The sequence below is a fragment of the Aedes albopictus genome, chromosome 2 (assembly GCF_035046485.1).
Source record: "Aedes albopictus strain Foshan chromosome 2, AalbF5, whole genome shotgun sequence".
Taxonomy (NCBI): domain Eukaryota; kingdom Metazoa; phylum Arthropoda; class Insecta; order Diptera; family Culicidae; genus Aedes; species Aedes albopictus.
In genome coordinates this window covers 436,516,610-436,538,882 of record NC_085137.1, presented here as the reverse complement: position 1 = coordinate 436,538,882, position 22,273 = coordinate 436,516,610, and the positions used below count along the sequence as shown (strand labels likewise).

Sequence of the window (22,273 nt, the reverse complement as noted above, 5' to 3'; positions counted from 1 at the left end):
AAAGAATGTGGTTTTTAAGTGATATAAATTATTAAATTGCACAATGGGCCATATTTCAAAATAGGAAGGGACAAAATATTTTAGAGTTTGCAGCAGTTGTTTTAATTATAAATGAAGAAAACGACATTTGAAAATCTCGTTTTTAATTAAGAAAATTTGAGTGGTACGAAACAAAGTTTTACACCAAGAATAGGTTCGTCCCATACAAAATGTATGGAATTTCCGAACTTTTTCCGGATTATTGTAGTTTTGCTAATCAACGTAAAAATTATCTTAAAACAGTTTTGGAAAGCTTGAGGTCTGACAATTGTTTTACATTATGATCTCTTACATCCCTTTTCATGTGGGCCCCTCAAATAGCATATTTTATCAACGCATTGGTGTATTTGCAAAATGTTTTCATAAAAATAACCGCATTTATCGGATCTACAACTTTAGCAACGACATAACCTTACTCAGAATTTGAAACAAAGAAGGTATTCGAGTTTTTCGGTCCACCCTACCATAATTATTAAAAATTGCTTTAGCGACAAATGGCTTACAAAGTTGGTGTCTTCGGCCAAAGTTTCTTCAAATTGATTGAAGACAAAATATCTAGATCATTGCTTTAGGCAATCTCGAAAAATGAAAATGTGAAATTTTATTCTGATATTTTGCGTGACCACCCTAGTTATAAGATGCATCAAATTGTAGTCCTTAATGTCAAAGACACTTTACCTTTAAACATCATCTTCATGGATAAATTGTTTTCCCCTAATTTCATGATCTGACCCAGTGTAAATTTTTTGATATTATCAGAATTGGAAGCTGGTCGAACTTTGACCAATTTATCAATGTTCGTTCAACTACTGCTAAAAGGCAGAATATAAAGCGATAAAAAGTTTGAAAGACTGTTTGAATTGTTATAAAGAACAAACAACATGCTCCTGAAAAAGGCTGAAAAAAAAACCGGGACAATTATCTAAAAAATATTGATCTTGTACCGACTTTTTGAACCCTCGAAGCAGAATACCCTCTTCGAATAAGTGTAATTAGTTTTGTACCTTTTAATTCCGCCCTAATTGCTTACACCTACAAAAATACCACCTTCAGAAAGTTGTTGCTCTTGGGCTTCTGAATAACTTTGCTGAAGACAGCGTCTTTGTAAGTCTTCAGGTTTTGGAGATATCGAGGTGATTCAGGGTGATGCAGTGTTGTTGCAATACTTTTTCTGAGTCCGTACTTTTGACGGGTAGTGTACGCGTATTTCGACTACCACTTGTAATCTTCCTCAGTGTCAGACACTGGCGGAATTAAAAGGTGCCGTAATCCGGGGTCAAATTGATCACTATAAAACAACTTTTGCGAATAACATCAGTGGCAATTCAAATATTGCCATAAGAATTTCTGTAAAACCAGTACCCAGTGGGTCTCCATGGAACCATGTGTTAGAGTTTTGTTCAACAAAAATTGGAAATACCACTTTGAGGCGAAATTGATCAGTATACAATTAGGCATCGGTTAAAAAGGAAAATTTCCTTCTCCGCTTAATTTTGATCTTCTAAAACCGTATAACGCGTTTAAAATCTTACAACTACTGAATTTAATACTTTAAATGCAAAATTAAATTTTGAAATTTCCCCTTAACGCCTAAAAGTAGGCAATTTCATTTGAAATAAGTGATTTCTATCACAATGAATGACTATTTAATCATAAAATGAACTATGTTTTAACTATTTCATGTTCTGATAAGCTACATAGCTTCCAAACCAAGGCTCCACAAAAATGTTAAGGTGAAGATGTGACGAAGCCACACCTCGAATTTTCAAAAGCACAAATCTAAAAAACCGAATGTCGGTTTGAGCTGAAAAGTTGATCGATTGGTTACCCGCAGGTGGTGATTGCAATCGATCAACTTTTCATCTCAAACCGACATTCGGTTCTTCAGATTTGTGCTCTTGAAAATTCGAGGTGTTGCTTCGTTATATATTCACTTTAAAGCAGGGAATTTACGGGAAGTCTTATTAGCAATCGATTGTTTAGTAGCCATGATTTCAGCTAAATGAACATTGCAAATTCCTAAAAAAATAAAAACTAACTTTATTCTATAAAAATAAAACATCTACGAACTAGATGACGTAAAAAGTTTAAAATCATTACGACGCTTAAGAGTTCCTAGTATGGAATTACAATGTAGTACCCGAATGATCAATTTGACCCCGGTTTACGGTATAAAACATATTACACTCATTCGAAGTAGGAAATATTGAATATTTGAATATTTATAATTTGCATTTGTAATATTCGCGCTACCTAGTGGCAAAAACTCGAACCAAACAGCTGCCAAAGAACACTCTACGTAAACAGAGTCCAAAGATGCATGAGGTTACAGTTTCATTAGTATTAAGTCAGTTCGTCTCTGATTTCTTTGATATTAAAGACAGGCGCACACTGACAAAATTTCCGATTCCAGGATCCTGATTGATTAGAGAGTTGGTATGTTCGGCAAAGTTATTCAGCTTGTCAAGAACTTACAAATGTAAGGTCGTATGATTTATAATCCCACCACTAGGATGCACTAGAGAGTATACAATTATTTAGTTTCGTTTATTGATCGATTGATTGATTTGTCTTTATTAAAGAGACTTTCAGCGTGTTTCGTTTATCTTAGGATCCTGATTAATAAGAAATATAGTTGAATTGATAAAATTTTGACTAATAGTTCCTCAACTAGTTAGTTATAATAGGTATACATTTGAGCATGACCGGTTATCTCAATACGAAGATGCAGCGTTTCTAGTCCAGTACCGTAAAACGGGGTATCTTTGATAATGCGGGTAACATTGATAGTGCGGCAGGCATTGTGTAATTTATCTTATAACTATGATTCCTTCAATCAGTTAAGAAAAAGGTAAAAGTAAATCAATTATATACATATGAAAGCTCATCTTAGACCTATTTTCATTAAAATCTATGTTATATACAACTTTTTGGACAAAAAATAAAAATTGTTGATATTTTTGTCATTTATCAATCAACCCCTTCAAACAATCTGCTATACGACTTCGTTAGAACTATTTTTTCAATGAATGGACTCTTATTTTCGATAGATTCATCATAGTAGATTCCAAATCTGGCCTTGAATCTCTTAAAGAAGTGTGTTTTTATGAAATGGAAGCAGTTTTGTAAATTGGGATATTAATCTCCATACATTGATAAACGCCTAAAAGTATGCAATGCCCTTGTAATTTCATGTACATAAATATTTGTTGTTCAAAATTTGTTAATAAAACATTGAAAAAATACCCAAAAAAGAAAACTAACCATGAATAGCATGAAATAAAATGTTGATGTACCGTTAAGCATTTATTATTACATAGATAATGATTTTTGATAGCTATATTTATTGTGTTTTGCACTCAATACTCTACAAACTGATTTTTATATGTAGAATTTAGTAAAAAAAACAATGTTTTGATATAAAAAAAATCTATCTGATATATTCTACAAGCCTTCGCTCATCATGTTCATACTCCTGAGATTTCAATGTGTGATTATTTTTTGAGATTTGATGTGTTTTTAGGGCATTATCAAAGTTACCCCAAAATGAAAATCTGATTTTCGGTTATATGAAAAACTAAAAGTAATCCAAAATATTTCAGATTATCGAATCTTATAATTGCAATTGATAATTGATACCCCAGTACTTGTTTCAAAAATATAAAACTCGGGGTAATACTGTAACATGTAAAAATATTGAGAAAATTCGCTGAAAAACTATCAAAGTTACCCCATTTTACGGTACATCTTATTTGACTACTGGTAATTAAACTGCTATATCTTAGGACTCAGTGAAAGAAGTTCTTGTAGGATTTCTTCAAGGAATCCTACATAAACTTCTTTCAGTAATCCTTCAAAAACTTCTTCGGGATTTTTTCCTGGAGCTCCTTCCGGAATTCTTTCAACAACTACTTCAGGGATTGCTTCAAGAATTCCTTTCGGGACTCCTACGGTAATAGAATTATTCTACCAAGAAATTCTTCCGGGATTCATCCAAGAACCTTTCCCAAGATTCCTCCAGGAACTACTTTCAGGATTCTTTCGGGAACTCCTTCCGGAATTCTTTCGGGAGCTCCATCAGGGATTTCTCTGGAAATATTTTCTGGGCTTCTGTCAGAAATTGCTTTTTTTATTCTTAATCACTTAACCTAATTTATAGCTCTATTGTCCACTAGGGCACTACGTGAGCGATTTCAATTGACAGCTGTATCTACAGTATTGTACAGAGCCTGAATGTATTCTATTATACTTTATCTAACTGGTTGCCTCTCTGCTGCTTTCAATTTTCTACTCTACATGGTAGAATGATGAGCACAAGGATGATAGGTGGCCGTTGTTCCTTTCCAGTCCGATTGGGGGTCCATTATGAGTAGCAGTTCGCCAATGTCCAGGTATCCGGGTCCGTTTGAGCCATGGGGCTCAGAAGAGGGTCAGTGTCAGCCGCTCTCGGTGAAGAGCAACTGACGAAAAAGTGCCGGGGCTGGGAATCAAACCCATGACCATCCGCATATGAAGCGAACGTGTGACCAACTACGCCACGGGCCCCGGCTAGTGTTTCAAGATTCTCATTTTGATTGCTGTTCTGACAATTAAGGACAAACGTCTTGAAATCCCGCTTCAACACCGCAGCAAAATTTCAGACGCAGAAATCTCAAAAAGCAAGCTTCTAACAATAGTGCATTTCATTATTCTGCTCTTGCTCACTTATAATAAGCTTAAAATTAGAAGCTCAGGTACGCTTTTATTTACAAAGAGATTTGTGCGCTCGAAATCGTGAGTTGGTGTCAAAGTTGGCCAATGTGGCAGCCATTTTGAGAAATATAGCAATGCTATTGTAAAAAACTGATTTACATACTTTTGACACTTTTTATAAAATCCAATCATAAAAAAAAAACAATTTTTAATATAAAATCAGGTGCAATTTTCTTTCATGTACTGCAGCGAAATAACGCCACTCAGCGGTAACTCCAGTATTCTTTTCGTAAAACTTTTACTTTGAAATTTACTTCTGAGTTATTTCGTACATCTTTGTACATCCTCTTTGATTTGTTCTCTTTAGTGTTGTCAGAAAAAGAAGAGCAAACCCACTCAACTTTGACGGTTCGATGCGGAAAGCCATAAATAAGTAAGTGGCATAGTACCAAAAGCTGAGTATCAACTGAAAATTGGCGTCTAGCACGCACCCTCGAAGTTTGGTGTATAGCAATGAGGTACAGATAGTATCTGTACCTCATTGGGTGTATAGAACTCACTTTTTGACACTTTCGTTTCACAATGGACAAAACTGAGAAAACAGTTATTGATGGCAACTTGCACGGTAAACCATAACATACCATTCAGAATGCTGCTGAACCATGAATAAATCTCAGTGAACATTTAGATCTACCACCTCCCTTATGAAGGTTTATCCGGGGAATAAAAAGTTGCACATCATATTTACACTCTCAATGCTCAGTATTGCAAATAATAAAATTAATAATGCTATTGAAAAGGAATTTATGATTCTTGCGAGATATTGATACCGTCGTGCGGGGCTTCTTTTGACGCTTTTTCATGGTTTTTCAACTTTATGACATTATAACTCCCAGAGTAGTGAATGGATTTCCACAATTTTTACACATAATAATCGTGAGTATGTATATATGATGTATGCAAAATTTGAACTAATTCCACCAATAAGCATAAAAGTTGTTCATACACCACTCGGACACAGCTCATATAGACCAGATGGGGGCTACTTTGGACATTTTTAACTGTAACAAAACTGCATTTGAAATTCCAGTGTTATTTAGAAAACTATTTTGTACCAATACTGTAGCATACTATATCATACATGATTTCAACAAATATATGCGTTTTTTATGGTTCTGTGGTACCTTTGGTATTATGAGCAGCGTGAGATTGTAGTATTGACTGCCTTTAAAATGGGACCATCAATTCTTTATTTAGATGAAATGGTCATTTACAATGTATAACGATACAAATATTCGATTGTATATGCTACGTCGATATATGTCGAATGAATTGAACAGCCCTTTGATATTTATGAACTGTAGAAACAATGCTTACAGAACAAATGTTCTGATACGTTATACATATTTTTTCGGTTTATTCGATGTTTTTTCTAGTCCTGACAAGCAATAAAGGGTCTGTTTGAAAAACAATTTCAACCAAATGAAAGAGAAAATATTGTTTCATAATAGTCCCAAAGACATCAAGCCGATTTGAACCATATTTCGATTATAAAAAAAAATCCATATTCAAAAGTGTCCAAAGTAGCCCCGCATTTCAAAAGTAGCCCCGCACGACGGTACAAAAGCTCCCATGTTTTTTTGATTTTTACAATAAAACTAAAATATTTGGCAACACTTCCGTCAACAAGAATGTTGACATAGGTAGAATGTCAATTGGAAATGAGAAACATAATATATACATTTTAAAGTTTTGCAATTTATTGTTATCCATTTCAATAAATCCATAATTGTTATACTGGCAACACTGTCACATCGTTTTTTGCAAAAAAAAACTTTTTCTATTTTGTTTGGTCTAAATCAGTCCAAATCACCTTTAAATTGCATTGAGGAGTATTTTCTTCGCAAAATTATGAAATTGCACATGTGTTATATGCAGGGATGGCAACACTCACTTGCAACAAGTTACATTCACTTGCTGTTTTCTCAGCCAAGAAGCGTGCAATCAAGAAACGATGTATGGGCGATTTTTGCCTTGTGATTTTGTCTAAAACTTTGCCGAATAGAGTAGGGGTCGCACACGAATCCCAAGGTCGTGGCAGAGCTGTGAAAGCGACTCTCCACGAGGTGAGTGTAATTTACATTCACCTCTTGGAGAGTTGACTACGCAGTTCCCTCACGACTTCGGCAAGACAAAAGAAACACAAGGTTAAAGTCTTCCATACATCGTTTTTTGATTGCACGCTTCTGAGTTGAGAAAACTGCAAGTGAGTGTAACTCTTTCCAAGTGAGTGTTCCCATCCTTGGTTATATGTAAAAAAACATTTCTGAACCTTCCGTAACTCGCGCGGTTAGCCACCACCGCCAGCACCACGCTAATGCTGAAAATAAAAAGCGAGATTTTTTCAACGTGTTGTACAAAATACAACAGCACGATCGCTCGAGGGCTAAGCTTGAAAACGTTGTATCTCTGAAACGGTCCAAAAGACCTCGGGGAGTTAAGCTTTTTCGATTGGAAAATGTACGATGGAATCAACATTTTTAAAATCAAAATATACCCAAGGAACCAATAAGCCATATTTCAGCATTATATCTACATTTCATCTGCTTACTGCTCAACTACAACAGTTCAACTTCAACTGCATAGCCGGGGTCCGTGGCGTAGTTGGTCACACGTTCGCTTCATATGCGGATGGTCATGGGTTTGATTCCCAGCCCCGGCACTTTTTCGTCAGTTGCTCTCACCGAGAGCGGCTGACACTGACCCTCTTCTGAGCCCCATGGCTCAAACGGACCCGGATACCTGGACATCGGCGAACTGCTACTCATAATGGACACCCAATCGGACTGGAAAGGAACAACGGCCACCTATCATCCTTGTGCTCATCATTCTACCATATATAGAGTAGAAAAGTGAAAGCAGCAGAAAGGCAACCAGTTCGATAGAGTATAATAGAATACATATCTAGGCGCTGTACAATCTGTAGGTATAGCTGTCAATTGAAATCGCTCACGTAGTGCCCTAGTGGACAATAGAGCTGTAAATTAGGTTAAGTGATTAAGAATAAAAAAAAAAACTTCAACTGCTTAAACTGTCCGAGCTTAGTAACTGAATTGCTACAGAATAAAAGACAGCTGTTGCGTACTATTTCAAATGCACGATCTTTTGGGTCTTCAAGCAAACAAACTTTCCAACACACACGAAATTGCATAAATTACTTCTTTTTGAAGCGCAGAATACAATAAAGAGAAAAGGGAGAAAGATAGAAAAAGCAACGGGAGAATGAGTGAGGAATGCTAAGCATATTTTCGTTTCCTTTTTCGATAGTCTGACGAATAAGCATTTAATAGGCCGTATATAGGGTCAATACCGTCATTTAAGCAGCACTTAAGGCGCATATACGACTGTTTTTCATTCAATGACCTCCTGTAAGGTTGCATTTGAACTGCTTATTCGTTACCTCTTTCGACGAAATATCGATTCAGCAAAAAAAAATAATATTTTTCCTGAATTCCTATGACAATTTTCTTCAGAAAAAGGCGAAGGGCAAAAATGTGTATATGTTGTGTTCGTTTTATTTTGTAAATTTGTGTTATATGCTACCATGAATGAGATGTGGAGCAAACTAATGTTTGCCAGAAAAGACGTTGTTTTGCGCCAAACTAAAAGCCATTTTTTAACACACCATCAGGTAACTGTTTTGGCAAGAGAAATATATCACCCGGCAATGATTCAAATTCAAATAAAAAAATATGTAGCAGTAAATAACATCATAAACATATACGATGCAACTTTGTATGCATTAGTGTACACATAGCCTGGCACATAAACTAGTTTCTAAATCCGTGCATATGATATTTAAATAGTTTCTAGTCGGTCACTCACCTCATCGCTTTCGTTAGGATTGCTGTTTACTCTGTTCACAGTAGTTGACATCTGGATGGGTAATAACTTTCTTGAATCCTCTCAGCACTTTTTCAAATTTTTATATTTCGTTTGTTTTCTTCGTTTGAAATTGTTTCACTTTATCAATTATTCACTTTTTTCCCCGTTTCTCACTAAAAACTTATCACTGTTTTTCACGTTCCACATTGACCATTTACCGATAGTTTTTCCCACAAAAGAAGTCCCCAACAAAACCGACCGATGAAAAACTTAAAGACAGCAAACAATTGCCACCTATGCACGCGACCGAAAAATATCTTCGACTGATTGGGAAAATAAGTCGCCCTGGCGGTGTGCGATCATTTGCCTAGCACCGCTGCGGGACATGGGTCTTTTGCTCGTAAATCGTTCCTTCTGAGCCGCAGCCGCTGCTCTGGTTCTTCATACGTTGCTCATCATCAACATCTATGTAGGCTAGCGAAGAAACAAACGATCGTGCAAAATAGGGCTATAGGTGTAAAGTGCCAACCCCAAACACAATACGAATCGGAGGGAAAATTACAGCCGCCCCTGCTGGCTTGCTGGCTGGGTGGGTGGGTGAAAGGGAAAATCGTTGACACTGCGTTTCGTCGAAGCAAAACGATCACTTTGGAGGACACAGCTGTCGATTTTCTTTGCTTTGTTTCCTGTTTGAATTTTCTTTCGCTACTTGCGGCGGAAAATCTGAACGAAGCGTGTGTCACTTGTTGATTGTGAGCTCATTAAATGGGTTGGGTAATAAAACCAATTTTATGCAAGCCTCGTTGGATAAATGCACGACTCGTGCTGAAAAAAATCAACTTTTTGCCACTCGTTACATAAATAACTATTATGTCACCAAATCTGATAAATCACTAATAGGACACTACGTAGTGCACTTTTGTATGCCCACAGTTTGAGAAGGAAGAAGTCGTCATTAGTCTCATCATCGTATTAGGGTCCATATAGCCGATGCGGTAAGCGCACGGGTATTCAGCGAGACCATGTTGGCTGAGAGTGACGAGTTCGATTCCCGGTTGGTCCAGGACCTTTTTTGTAAAGGAAAACTTTCTTGGCTTCCTTGGGTTTAGAGTACCCTTGTGCCTACCACACGATATACTCTACCCATGAAAAATGGTTAAAGAACTGTGGAACTGAGAATTGAGAAGCTAAGAAGCAAGTTTTATCCCTGTGGGCGACTTTACGCCAGGAAGAAGAAGAAGAACCCAACTAACATTTATTGTAAATGTAAACGTCAACAAAGCGTCCTCTATACGGCTTGATGCTGATTTACTGTGTTGTACATATGGATGGAAACTTCTATGCAAGCCCTATACCAATGAATCTGGCAAACTTAAACCACATGTATTGTATATCCATTAAAGGATGTGGACAACTTTTTTGCATAGTTTTACCTATAGCTTTTGACCCAGGGGGTTGGATTTTCTCAACCGAAATGTTTTTATCAAGGGGATTAGTTGTGCTATCATATGCATATGTGGAGATTATGTTATGCTAGAACATTTTGGAGATATAGCTGCAAATGTTGATTCCGCACATGTAATATATTTCAATGGAAATTGCACAATATTCTTTGTTTGGGTTGGGGCTCTTGGATAGAAATGTTTTATGTCCTTTCACAGCTGTAACATAGATCTCCAGGTTATCCAACACGTCCAGAAGTTTTGAACTTTGTCTACTGAACACAAATAGTTGTGTTTACTTTTTAAATCACTTGAACTTGATGAATTACATTCAAATATACATTTTGAAACATGAAATGATGGTAGTCATGACCTGGTGATGTTCTAGGCAACTTAAATAGCTCTGGAGTTCTGATTGTAAGGTCTTTACCTGTAATAATATATCAAACTAATGTATGAATGTCCGAACTGATTTCATTAGATCCATACATGTAAATCAGACTATGAAAGACTAACTACACATCAATGGCGATACCTTAGGCCATCCAAATCGTTTTGGAGTTAGGGCATTTATATCTACACCCGTAATAACGCATCGGGTGCGTTTCAAACTTGGTATAGTGCGTTTTGGTAGTCATAGAAGATCAGTTGAATCATATGATACTTGTATAAACATCATAGAGGCATCCTGGATCATCCGAACGATTCTGAAGTTGAGAAATATGGTTTGAATTTGAAATGGTATATCAACAGAAGTGCACAAACATCAGAATTTGTCCATTTGATTCATACACTTAGTGTAAGCCATGGGAGAGAACTTTTAAGAGCATCAGAGATATCTGAGGTCACCTTTCAGTATTATGTGGTTGAGGCCTTCAGATCTACACTCGTAACAAAACATCCTGCACGTTCAAAACTTGATGTAGTGTGTTTCAGTAGACATAGATGATAAGTTCAATCATATATCATATGACTTAAAGCTTTTCTAGATCATCCAAACCATTCTGAAGCTAAACTATATTGATATCACATATGAAGTGCACTAATATCAGCATTTATCTCATTTGATTCAAACATAATTTCCAGCACATCAGCGATATCTGAAGCATCATTTTTTTAATATTATATGGTTAAGGCCTTTAGATCAACGCTCGTAACGAAGCATCGGCTACACGTCAAACTCACTATAACGCGTTTTGGTAGTCATTAGAAGATCAGTTGATTCACGTGATAATTGAATATACATCTTAGAAGCTTCCCGGATCATCCAAACTATTCAGAAAATGAGACTTATGGTTTGCACACAGACAAACAGACGTAACTCTTAAAGGAAATTCATCGAAAACTTTTGCCCGGTGTCTTTTTCATGAGCACACTGCTACCTGTTGGTATAACCGCGCGAAACACTGTCGGCCATGATGGATTTCGATTTGACGATTGCTAACACGCACACTATTACTCAAATCGCTTGTAATTTTCGTTTGCATCATTCAGCAACATGTATACTGGCAAACGTCAAAACGATCGAACACTAGCACATCTGGTGGAAGCATCGCGCTAGTCAAATGAAATTTTAATTGATCGTTAAATGCATGTTGCCATTTTGAAAAGTGTTACGTCTGTTTGTCTGCGGTTTGCATGTGTAATGGTCTATCAATAGAAGTGCACAAATTTCAGAATTTGCTTATTTGATTTATACATGTAATGCTAGCAATGAGAGACAAAATGTTAGTGCGTCAGGGATATCCGAGGTCACTTGTAATAGCATATGGTTAAGGCCTTGATATCTACAACCCGTAGCGAATCATCGGCTCAGACTCGTGCACAAAAATTACCGGGAGAGGTTTTTCGTAGTTTTCGTATAGGCAGAGTGGCACCTTGTTCATGGAATTTCAGGAATATGAGGGGTTTAACTTCTTAAACTTCTCTCTTGGGCATGAGCTTGCACCGGCTACATTTCAAACTTAGTGTAGAGTATTGCAGTAGACATATTAGATCAATTCAATCATATTTCTTGTATGTTAAAGCTGTCCCAGGTCATCCAACCCATGCTGATGATGAGATCAGTTAAAATTGGTACCGTAATCCGGGGTAACATTGATCAGAATTTTCGATCTTTCTTGAATAATTCTCTTGTTAAAGCAAACGTTACATGTTTTATATTTTTTAAGCAAATACTGATCTTCTGAGTAGATGTTAAGCTACTCGAAAAAGTATTGTAAAACTTTTAAACATGTTTAAATAGGATTTTTAATCTAATTTTTGATATTGTTGATTTGGGGTAACATTGATCGTGTCAGTGATCAATGTTCGTTTGTGTTAAAAATATCCTTACTTACTAAATTCGAGGTCGCTAATTTCAAATACGTTGTCCAAATTTTTATAAGTTATGTACTTTTTGAGTTATTTTAGGATTTAAACCTTCCATACCGTGAATAACGCCTAAAGGTAGGCAATGCCTTAACACGGTGTGTCTAAACCCGTTATTAACAAAATAAAATACCCATCTAAGCGGTACCCACCATTCAAAAGATATAGTATCCAGGTATCATCTCTGAAATTTTGAAAATGTTTCATGGAGGGAATTAATAGTTTGAATGATTTGAAATTTTAGAGCGATTTTCAATGAAATTCTCTTTGAACTATTAATATTCAATCGCGGTTGTATCACGATCGTGGCCATCAACCTGTCCCTCATAAATTTGGAATCCAACATTCGAAACGTATGGTATTCGAGTATTATTACTGAAAATTTGAGAACATTTTATCTTCGAAATCAAAAGTTATCATGAATTGAATTCATAATCAAAATCCATAGGTTTTTACAGTATTTATAGCAATTAAACAGTTACTATTTACTACAAATAACCAAAACCAATTCAAATGCCCGCTATTGTAATCAATCACAGCATTCAACAGCTGGTTGAAATAGGATTTAGATGTCTGGAGAGTACGATATCTCTCCCATGTTTCTGAAAAATTGCTGGGAACGCACTCAGTAGCTTGCTCTCCGAACACACCAAGAGATTTCACCGTATGTATCATCAACTGGAACTGCAAAATATGAAACTTTGAGAAATTCGGCAAATTAAGGATCTCCCATATCGTTCCAAACCTAGCCTTCACCGTGGTATAGTCTGGATCCAATGTATCTATAAAACACGCTCTGTAGATGGCTTTGTAGACTTTTAATGCCTGAAATATAATTATTATTAAACCACCACAGTAAATTAATCGCTTACGTTTAAAAGAGCGTGTAGCTTAGGATCTCCTTCAAGAACCATCGAAGCGTCCATTAAATTGTGACATGCTTTTCCTGTGAAGCTATACGATAGTTGCTGATGTCTCACAACAGCCATCATGGACCACAACTGTACCTTTCAGGACTTGCTTTTTTGACGGCTTTCTACAATGCGTTCCAAGAGTTATGTTCAAAGCATGTTGGGGAGTGGCAGTCAATATCAACTGCTGACCCATACCGTTAACTAGGGGTGTCATTTACACAACAAACATAGAGTTTCGCTTACAAACTTAGATGTTTTCGCGTGCAAGAATAATAACTTCACCATGCCGTGAGCCCAATAACAATCGCCCAATAATTTGTTTTAATTGCTAACTCGCTTCTACATATTACAAAAAATGCTGATTTCCCTTCTCAATTTCTGGTAAGAATTGTTAGACAGATCCGCTAGACGTCCTTTGACCATTCATATACCACGTCGATTGTAAAGTTTGTATCAATTTCCTAAAAGTTTAATATTCAGCGGTTCCCCGTTAAGCAGTTCTGAGAATACACTGAGAAATCTCTTGGTGTGTTCGGAGAGCAAGCTACTGAGAGCGTTCCCAGCAATTTTTCAGAAACATGGGAAAGATATCGTACGCTCCTGACATCTAAAGTGCCCCACACAATGCATCCGTTTGCGTGTGCGTGACAGTAGTTTGACACATTTCACATGGGAAAACTGTCAAAAAAACGCAAACCTCAACGGAACGGACGCTATGTATTCCAGGCTTAAATCCTATTTCAACCAGCTGTTGAATGCTGTGATTGACTACAATAGCTGTGATTGTAGTAAATAGTAACTGTTTAATTTCTATAAATACTGAAAACACCTATGGATTTGGATTATAAATTCAATCCACGATAACTTTTGATTTCGAAGATAAAATGTCCTCAAATTTTCAGTAAGAATACTCGAATGCCATACGTTTTGAATGTTGGATTCCAAATTTATGAGGGACAGATTGATGGCCACGATCGTGATACAACCGCGATTGAATATTAATATGTAGTTCAAAGAGAATTTCATTGAAAATCGCCCTAAAATTTCAAATCGTTCAAACTATCAATTCCCTCCATGAAACATTTTCAAAATTTCAGAGATGATACCTGGATACTATATCTTTCAAATGGTGGGTACCGCTTAGATGGGTATTTTATTTTGTTAATAACGGTTTTAGACACACCGTGCTTAAGGAATTGATAGCCTACTTTTAATAAATCGTATATTTTATTGAAAAAGAGCATTTTCATAAAAGTTTTGTTTGTTAAATCCAACTCTAGGACATCATATCACACTTAATTTGGAATACCGTGTTCGGTAAATTTTTGACGAAATTAGAACAGCTGTATACAGCTTTACTGCTTTGTTTACCTTTTGCACCAGGTTTCGACAGTTGGTGTACTGAGCCTCAGTAAAATCGATTACCGAAGCTATCGAAATAATTCTGCTATTTTCGTCAAAAAAGTGCTGAACAGGCAATTCAGGATTGAGTGTGATTGAAGTAATACAGTGAATTTGAACTTCATATTGTATCTAGTATTCATGCCAAGCATGAATGTTTGACAGTGTATCTCATTGCGTTACGAAACACAGTTATGGGAAAATCTATTTATTTCAATGTTTATGAAATTCAATTTTAATGAGTTACATGTCATTTAATAGTTATAAACAACGCCAGATTACGATAAATCATTCGATAGCAGAAACTGATTCAATGTAAAATGCTTGTTTGAACATTTCATGAGGTCGGTCAAGCCGAAAAATGCAATATCTTCTTTGTTTTACTCTGGAGTCATTTTTATAGTCAAGGGGAATATTTGTGGTAATAAATGCATGGTACCTCCCCCCCCCCCCCCCTCCTTTTGCTGGTATCCGAAAAGTTTTTTTTTCTGTAAATTGTACATGTTTTTGCTCAAATTTGAATGTTTTGCTAATGATCAATAGTTTTCACTGATCCTTGACATGCAATGTATTTACCCATCATAGTCTGTTGAAGTTTTGATCCCAGAGCTATGCTAAGGCTTCCGAAGTACTCCAAAATTTATGTCATAAATCCAACATTCTAAACCCAATTTTATACACGATGAATGATTACTGAACATGGTCTAAGGTACTAGCCTCAAAGCACCCCTAGAAAATTCATGGTACATGAATTGGGTGATCTAGGTCATCCAAAGTACTCTGGCATTCATTTTCTTAAGATCTACAACATCTACCATCACTCGGTGTTCACTCGGTTCAAGAAATATAGTCACGTTAATGTCCATTAGACCTCACAATGCTATGAGTAACTCGATATTGTGAAAGTTGAACATTCCGTGAAATAAAAATTGGAGGCCATTTCGACACTTCGAAGTTTGGGTTACAATATCTACATACTGTATCATGCTTTAAATCTGAAAAATATTTGTGGAATGTAGTATATACTGCTGATGGAGCCTCAGTGTATAACTATAATGCTTTTAGTATAGGGGATGGCCAAAATGTTTGGGATAGGCAACTTTTTTTCTCCTTTTTTCTGGTTTCTGAGATATGACAGCTCAAAAATGAGTTGTCTATAAAAATAGTGTTTTACCCAAACGGTTCTAACTTTGTGAAACATTAATCAATCGAGCCCAAATTTGTACCATAGATGCACATATAATTTTTTTTTGTTGGGGGGAGTTGAACCACTGCGTCCAGTGAGTTGAACTTTTGTGGTAGCACATATAATAGGTTGACAGTCAAAATTTGAGATTTTTTGATGCACTCTATGAAAAGTTATAGCAAGATGAACTTTTTTGTGAGAGAAAAAAAGTTGCCTATACCAAACATTTTGGTCATCCCCTGTACATTCATGAGATATTCCATGCTTTCTAAACTATTCTCGTATTAGGACCTTCAAGGTCTACAGACTCTACTCTTGTTTCACTTCACTCTATCGACATAATTCTTTCACGATTGTGTCTGTTGCACCTCATAATATTACGAGTATATCAATGTGTTGCTATTTGGGAGTCCACTGGCATACAAATAGACCCAATGTATTTTTACGTATGGGTGTCAATATCTGTAAATCTTAGGATATTTTTATTGTAGCGAATGCTCGCAGAATATAACGGCACCACAGACAAACAGACGTAACACCTTGAATGATTTTCATGGAAATCCATCGCCCAGTTCACACTACCATCACCTGGTGGAAAAGTTGCACGAATCACTGTGTTGTGCAATATCGTCAATAGAAGGCGCTAGTGTGAAACGTCAAACGCATAGAAAACCGATGCACGCGCCTCTGGTTGTGAAAGCCACAACTATGAAAATTTAAAATGATCGTTAAAAGCGTGGTCGATGGAAATTTCGCAAGTGTTACGTCTGTTTGTCTGTGACGGCACTCTTACCTAGAGCCTCAGAGTACAATTCTAACTTAGCCACATTCACTTGGTGATCTAGGTCATCCAAACTATTCTGGAATTAAGACCTTCAAGCTCTACAAGCTCTACTCTTGTATCTCTTAACTTCATCGATGCAATTCTTTCACGATTATTTGTGTTGCATCTCATAATATTTTGTGTATCTCGTTGTGTTATTTGTGTACCCACTGACTTAAAAATGATTTTTATAGTATTTTGAAGTGTCAGAAATTACCGAAAAAATCCTCCAGCAGTCCCTCAGAAATTCATCGTGATGTTCTCCGAGAATACCTCTACGAGTTCATAAGAAATGCCTCTAGGACTTTCCGGGAAATCCTTCACATGTTTCCCGGCAGTTTCTTGGAAATTCCTTCAGGAGCTGTTCTGGAATTCCTCAAGAAGATCCTTGGGAATTACTTCAAAAACCTTTCGAAAAATCCTGCAGAAGTTCCTCGAGAATTCCACGGGAATTTCTCCGGGAGTTCCCCGAGTATTCTTCGGAAATCCTTCAAAGATTTCTCCAGGAGTTCATGCAAACCATATATCTCATTTTCGGAATGGTTTGGATGATCCGGGAAGCTTCTAAGATGTATATTTACGTATCACGTGAATCAACAGATTTTCTATGACTAACGCATTATAGTGAGTTTGACTTGTATTATATGTTCGAATCAAATGAGTGATATGATATTAGTGTACTACTGGAGTTTCTTTGGAGATTCCATCAGCGATTCCTCCTAAAATTCCTTCAAAGATTTCTCCAGAAGTTTCTTCAAACATCTCTTCACATCTCTTTACATCTCTTCAGAGTTCCTTCAAAGATGTCTGCAGAAGGATTCAGGGATGCTTTAGTAGTTACAAGTTACCTCAAAGATTTATTCCCATACCGTCTACTCCCATTATTGGTTTGAACGACACTTCATGCAACCAATGAAGTTCATTTTTAATTTGATCTTCTAGTAACCCTGTTGGCATCGAAAAACACACTGGTGGTAACCCTTTTTGCTGTTCTGTTTTGATTCAACGTTCCGTTTCACTCCGTACCATGAGCAGAATGACGTTTGAACCATTTTTAGTTTGAACGATACGCAAATTACCGGGGGTCAAATTAAAAAGTGTTCAGATTAGCTGCGGTCAAACCAACGAAAGCAGACGGTAGGAGGTCCTTCAGAGATTAGTCTAGGAGTTTCTTCAGAAATTTCTACAGGAATTTCTTTATGGATTAGTCTAGGAGTTCTTTTAGAGATTCCTCTGGAAAAACCTTTAGTAATTCCTCTAAAATTTCAATCTGGAATTTTCTGGCGTTTCTTCAGCAATCTCTCCAGGAGTTCTATCGAGGATTCCTACTCATTCCTTCTGGGATCTCTCCGAGAATTTCTTCAAGTCCTTCGGGAATTCCTCTTGGAATTCCGGAGGAGATTTTTCAGAGATTCTTTCAGGTGTTCTTTTAGGAGTTTCTCTAGGAGTTATTCCAGATTACAGAATGGAACTTCCTGCAGGGATTAATCTAGGAGTTCCTTCGAAAATTCTTGCAATATGGTAATTCTTTCAGGAATCTCCCCAGTAGTCCCAGAAGGATTCAGGAATGCCTCAGCTATTCCAACAGGAGTTCCCTCTGGTATTCCTCCAGAAATTCTTTCAGAGATTTTTTTCAGGAAGATTAAGGAATGCCTTCTGGAAAACAAAAAAATCCTTCAGGAACTCCTACAGAAGTTCTTACAGGGTTTGGTCCAGGAGTTTCTTAAAAGATTCCTCCAAGAGTTTCCGGGATTCTTGCAGATGCTTCTTCAAAGATTCCTTCTGAATTCCTTCAGGGATAAATTCTTAAAGAGATGTCTCCAGGATTTATTGCAGAGATTCCTACAGGAGGATCCATGGACACCTCCAGAGATTCCCCCAGAAGTTTCTTCAGGGATTCCTATGGAAATTTATTCAGGGATTAGTCCAGAAGATCCTTCTAAGTTTTCTCCAAGAATTCCTTCAGAGATTCCTCGATGAGATGAAGAATCTGTATTGGGAAGGAAAGTGTAGCATACAATGGTGCTGAGTTACCGAACTAACGTGAAATCGATACTTGGACGTATTATTGACGCCAATGCAGCTTGACATGACAAACATTTCTTTTACTAGCTGGACAACGTCATTTGTAATGGACAAAGCAGAAGCAGACATCTTCTCAAAGCTATCATTAGAAACACATGATATATGACAATCATTGTCTATTTTTGGGGATAATGCCAGTGCTGTACGTTGGTACCAACATAGGTGTATCATAGTAAGGGTTGTTGTCTTCATTTGGTATTTGATCACTATATGTATAGATTTGTATAAACATTTAACATGATAAGGGGATTCACTAAACAGCGTAAACTGATTAAACGTCGCAATCACCAAGGCAATCTTTGATTATTTCATTCGCAATATGGCATCGTACACAAATTACGTAACGCTATAGGGGGAGGGGAGGAGTACAGCGTAGCGTTACGAGCCATACAAAATATTTTTGGTTTTCATACAAAAAGCGTTACAGGGGAGTCTAAAATTGCCGATTATAGCGTTACGTTATTTGTGTACCATGCCTATCAAGGAACATTTCAATGAACAGATAATCATGGCTTACGCAGTTATTTAATCTGTTCAGTCTTTAGTGAATACCCCTACTATTTTTTGGAAGTAACATAAGTACAGTTGTCAACATAGACAGCATGTTGTGCTGTATGCTATTTCCAATAAGAAGTTTGCTGTTGAACATGAACGTTCTTAGTGCTTCAGATTCCTTGGGTTAGAATTCTTATAAAAATAGCTTTAAAGACTTGACATGACTAACTATGGGCTGATATATCTACGGGAGGAAAAATGCTATTTTTTTATTAAAAATATATAGACACAATGTAAAAACTAGTGTTATGATGGGTAACATAGCTTATTCCGTCTAAACTTTGGTCTTTGTAAAGATGAAATTTGAATAACGTGTTCAGCCTTGACAAAATTTGTTTTTAATAAGCTGTCACGCAGCTCCAACCGAAAACCCCTAAAAAATCCGTGAATATAATGACCGTTTAATCGATAGAACGACAGCTCGCCCCGAGGAAAATAATTCCCGATACAAACCTCAATTTTATTTAAAAGTAGTTCCCGGGCATCAACAATAATAAAATTTTGGATTTGAAAGCAATTTTTGAATAACCTTGAAGAAGCAAATTACAAAACAAAAACTACTTTACAAGAATGGACAACATCATTCCAAGAATGTTTTAAATAAATCTGGATTACTCCAGACGTTTCAGGTTTTCTATTTTCAGGTTGTTCAAACCTGTGAGAATTTCGGCCCAGTGCAATGCGTAGCAGAGGTGAAATTCTTTAACTACATCGACTTTCGGATATCTGCTACAGTCAAACAAATCGAACAACACCATATGGTTTCCTATATGTGTATCTTTATTTCGATAGTGTATGAGTATGAATAGTTCATACATATTCCAAAAAGAAGAATTGAATGTTTTAATTACAGTACATTTCCTTTGTTCGTCTCAGAATTAGTTTTTACTTTTTCGCTGTGGATGTGTAGATTTGATGTATATCGATTTGCGTTATTAAAATAATAATAAAAATAATCATTGATTCGACGGAAAAAAAAAGAAAATGAGATATCACTTACCAATGAGAACAGCCAACCTAAAGTTTTCTCACAATAAAGCCCACTATAATTACGTCTACATACGAAGTACTTTTTAGATGGAACTCAATCTCGCTTCACGAAATACGAAAACTAACAAAGCTGACATGAATTCAAATATATCGAATCAATCTGCGAAAACTTCTTAGAAAATACCAGCCGCATAAGGATCGTCACTGTGGCGCCCGAACTTGTAGATTATCGACGAGAAGAAAATGAAGATATTGTGAACGAGCAGGGCGTAGCCCGGGCCCTTTTCCGTTTTGTCATCGTTGACGGCAAACTCGGCAATCATGATCCAAATGGCAGCAATGATCGATGCGAAACCCAGCACAAAGCCCACAAACAGGAAGACCTTGATTCCGCTCTCTCCGAGCACGCCTCCGGTGTAGCCAGCACCGCCGTGAAGCTGTGGATAAAACGAGAGATTCGTTAAATATTTTAGACTCGTCAATGAATGCAATATAACTCTTCTAAGGGATGCATTGTCATATATTAGCATCCTCTACGTAAATATACTATGATGTGAAATTGGTAAAACTAATCGATATCCAAGTTGGATTAAAAGACAAATTGCTGCCAATTCTAAGGATTGGTACGGGATTCTACATCAACGCAGTAATTCAGTTATCACCGAACCCAACACGTATTTTCTAGCAGTAAGTCTTTGTATACAACAAGACACCACAGCGTTATCGAGGTCGATGACTCACCATTTCATTGGAGATGGAATTGACCATGAAGAAGCTGATCGTGGCTAGGATACCGCAGATGTAGTAGGAGAAATCCCACGATTTGGGATGCACCGCGGCCGTATCGATTGCAATCCACCAGCCGGAGAAGAACTGCAACGAAAAAGGGAATCATAAATAGAAAAGAAAGATTGTTTACAAGACCATCTAATTGAATTATGAATGTTACACCAGACGACATTGACTCACCAGAAAGGATGCGATCAGCGTCGCCACAATGTTTCTCCTGGGGACATTCTCGACCCAGTACGATTGTCTGATTCTGTCCATGATCGACATTTTATTTGGGACACGGAATCGGACTGGCCCTACAGACGACGTCGACGACGACGGCGGATCAGGTTTCTCCTTGGATGACGCTGAAAATAAGTGTTTACCTCGGTTGAGCTTTTTGCGATGTCACCTTGTCTTCGCACCACGGGTACTTTCTAGCACATTTTATCGTTCTTTCGCATGGGCGATTGAAATTTCACTTCTCCCGGAACTTGATAGCGAAGTTTTCTTTATTTTAAACACTAAAAAAGAATGATTTTTTGATTTGTAGAAAACTTTTGTTGCTTTCTTTTCTTCCGCGAAGAATCCTTCACTGACTGACTGATGATAGGCTCCGTTTGTTGTCAAGACGATGATGTTTTCGACGATGATTGTGTCAAATTTTGTTTGGATATGGATGACATTGAACGCACTCTCCGCGATCATCAGCAACTTCGCGCTTTCCTGAAGGGGGACTGAAACAAATATTGGTCGGGAATTTTGCGGGATTTGTTGAATTATTAATTTCTTATGTGCGTGAGTTATTGCCCGTTGTGATGATTTATAGATTCCGACGCAAATTAATGATTAGGCTCATTTTCAGCATAGGTGCGTTATAAATGTTTGCTTACAAAGCAAAACTATCACCAAATGTGTGGCTAACAACACAGCGTAAAATATTCACAAGTACGCGGTCTGGTTTTATATCTGTGAGCCCACGCAAGAAAAATCCACGCAACTAATTTTCGCGCAGGAGTCTAAACAGGTGGAATCTCCGCAATATTGGGTTTTTAATTTTATAAATTGTAATGACTTTTTGTTTTTATTCGAAAGCGCACCTTTTTCTGAGCAACTTTGA

The 22,273-nt window shown here is 37.0% G+C and overlaps 2 protein-coding genes across 3 annotated transcripts in view; both read right to left on the bottom strand.

Moving 5' to 3' along the window:
- LOC109406423 (calcium-binding protein E63-1) overlaps positions 1 to 8,962 on the bottom strand; it is a 389,205-nt gene extending 380,243 nt beyond the window's left edge. The window contains exon 1 of one of the 2 annotated variants that reach the window (XM_062853679.1): positions 8,617 to 8,962. In XM_062853679.1, the coding sequence (XP_062709663.1) occupies positions 8,617 to 8,667 (51 nt within the window). In that variant the 5' untranslated portion in view covers positions 8,668 to 8,962. The remainder of the gene's footprint in view (positions 1 to 8,616) is intronic. The other variant, XM_062853673.1, reaches the window with a different exon arrangement.
- Positions 8,963 to 20,149: 11,187 nt separating this feature from the next.
- LOC109402594 (transmembrane protein 50A) lies at positions 20,150 to 21,775 on the bottom strand. The gene is made up of 3 exons (XM_029869855.2): positions 21,352 to 21,775; positions 21,124 to 21,255; positions 20,150 to 20,819 (listed from the first exon to the last, which is right to left on the bottom strand). Exons 1-3 carry the CDS (start codon positions 21,439 to 21,441, stop codon positions 20,556 to 20,558), a joined length of 486 nt encoding a protein of 161 aa, XP_029725715.1. The 5' UTR covers positions 21,442 to 21,775; the 3' UTR covers positions 20,150 to 20,555.
- Positions 21,776 to 22,273: the final 498 nt, after the last annotated feature.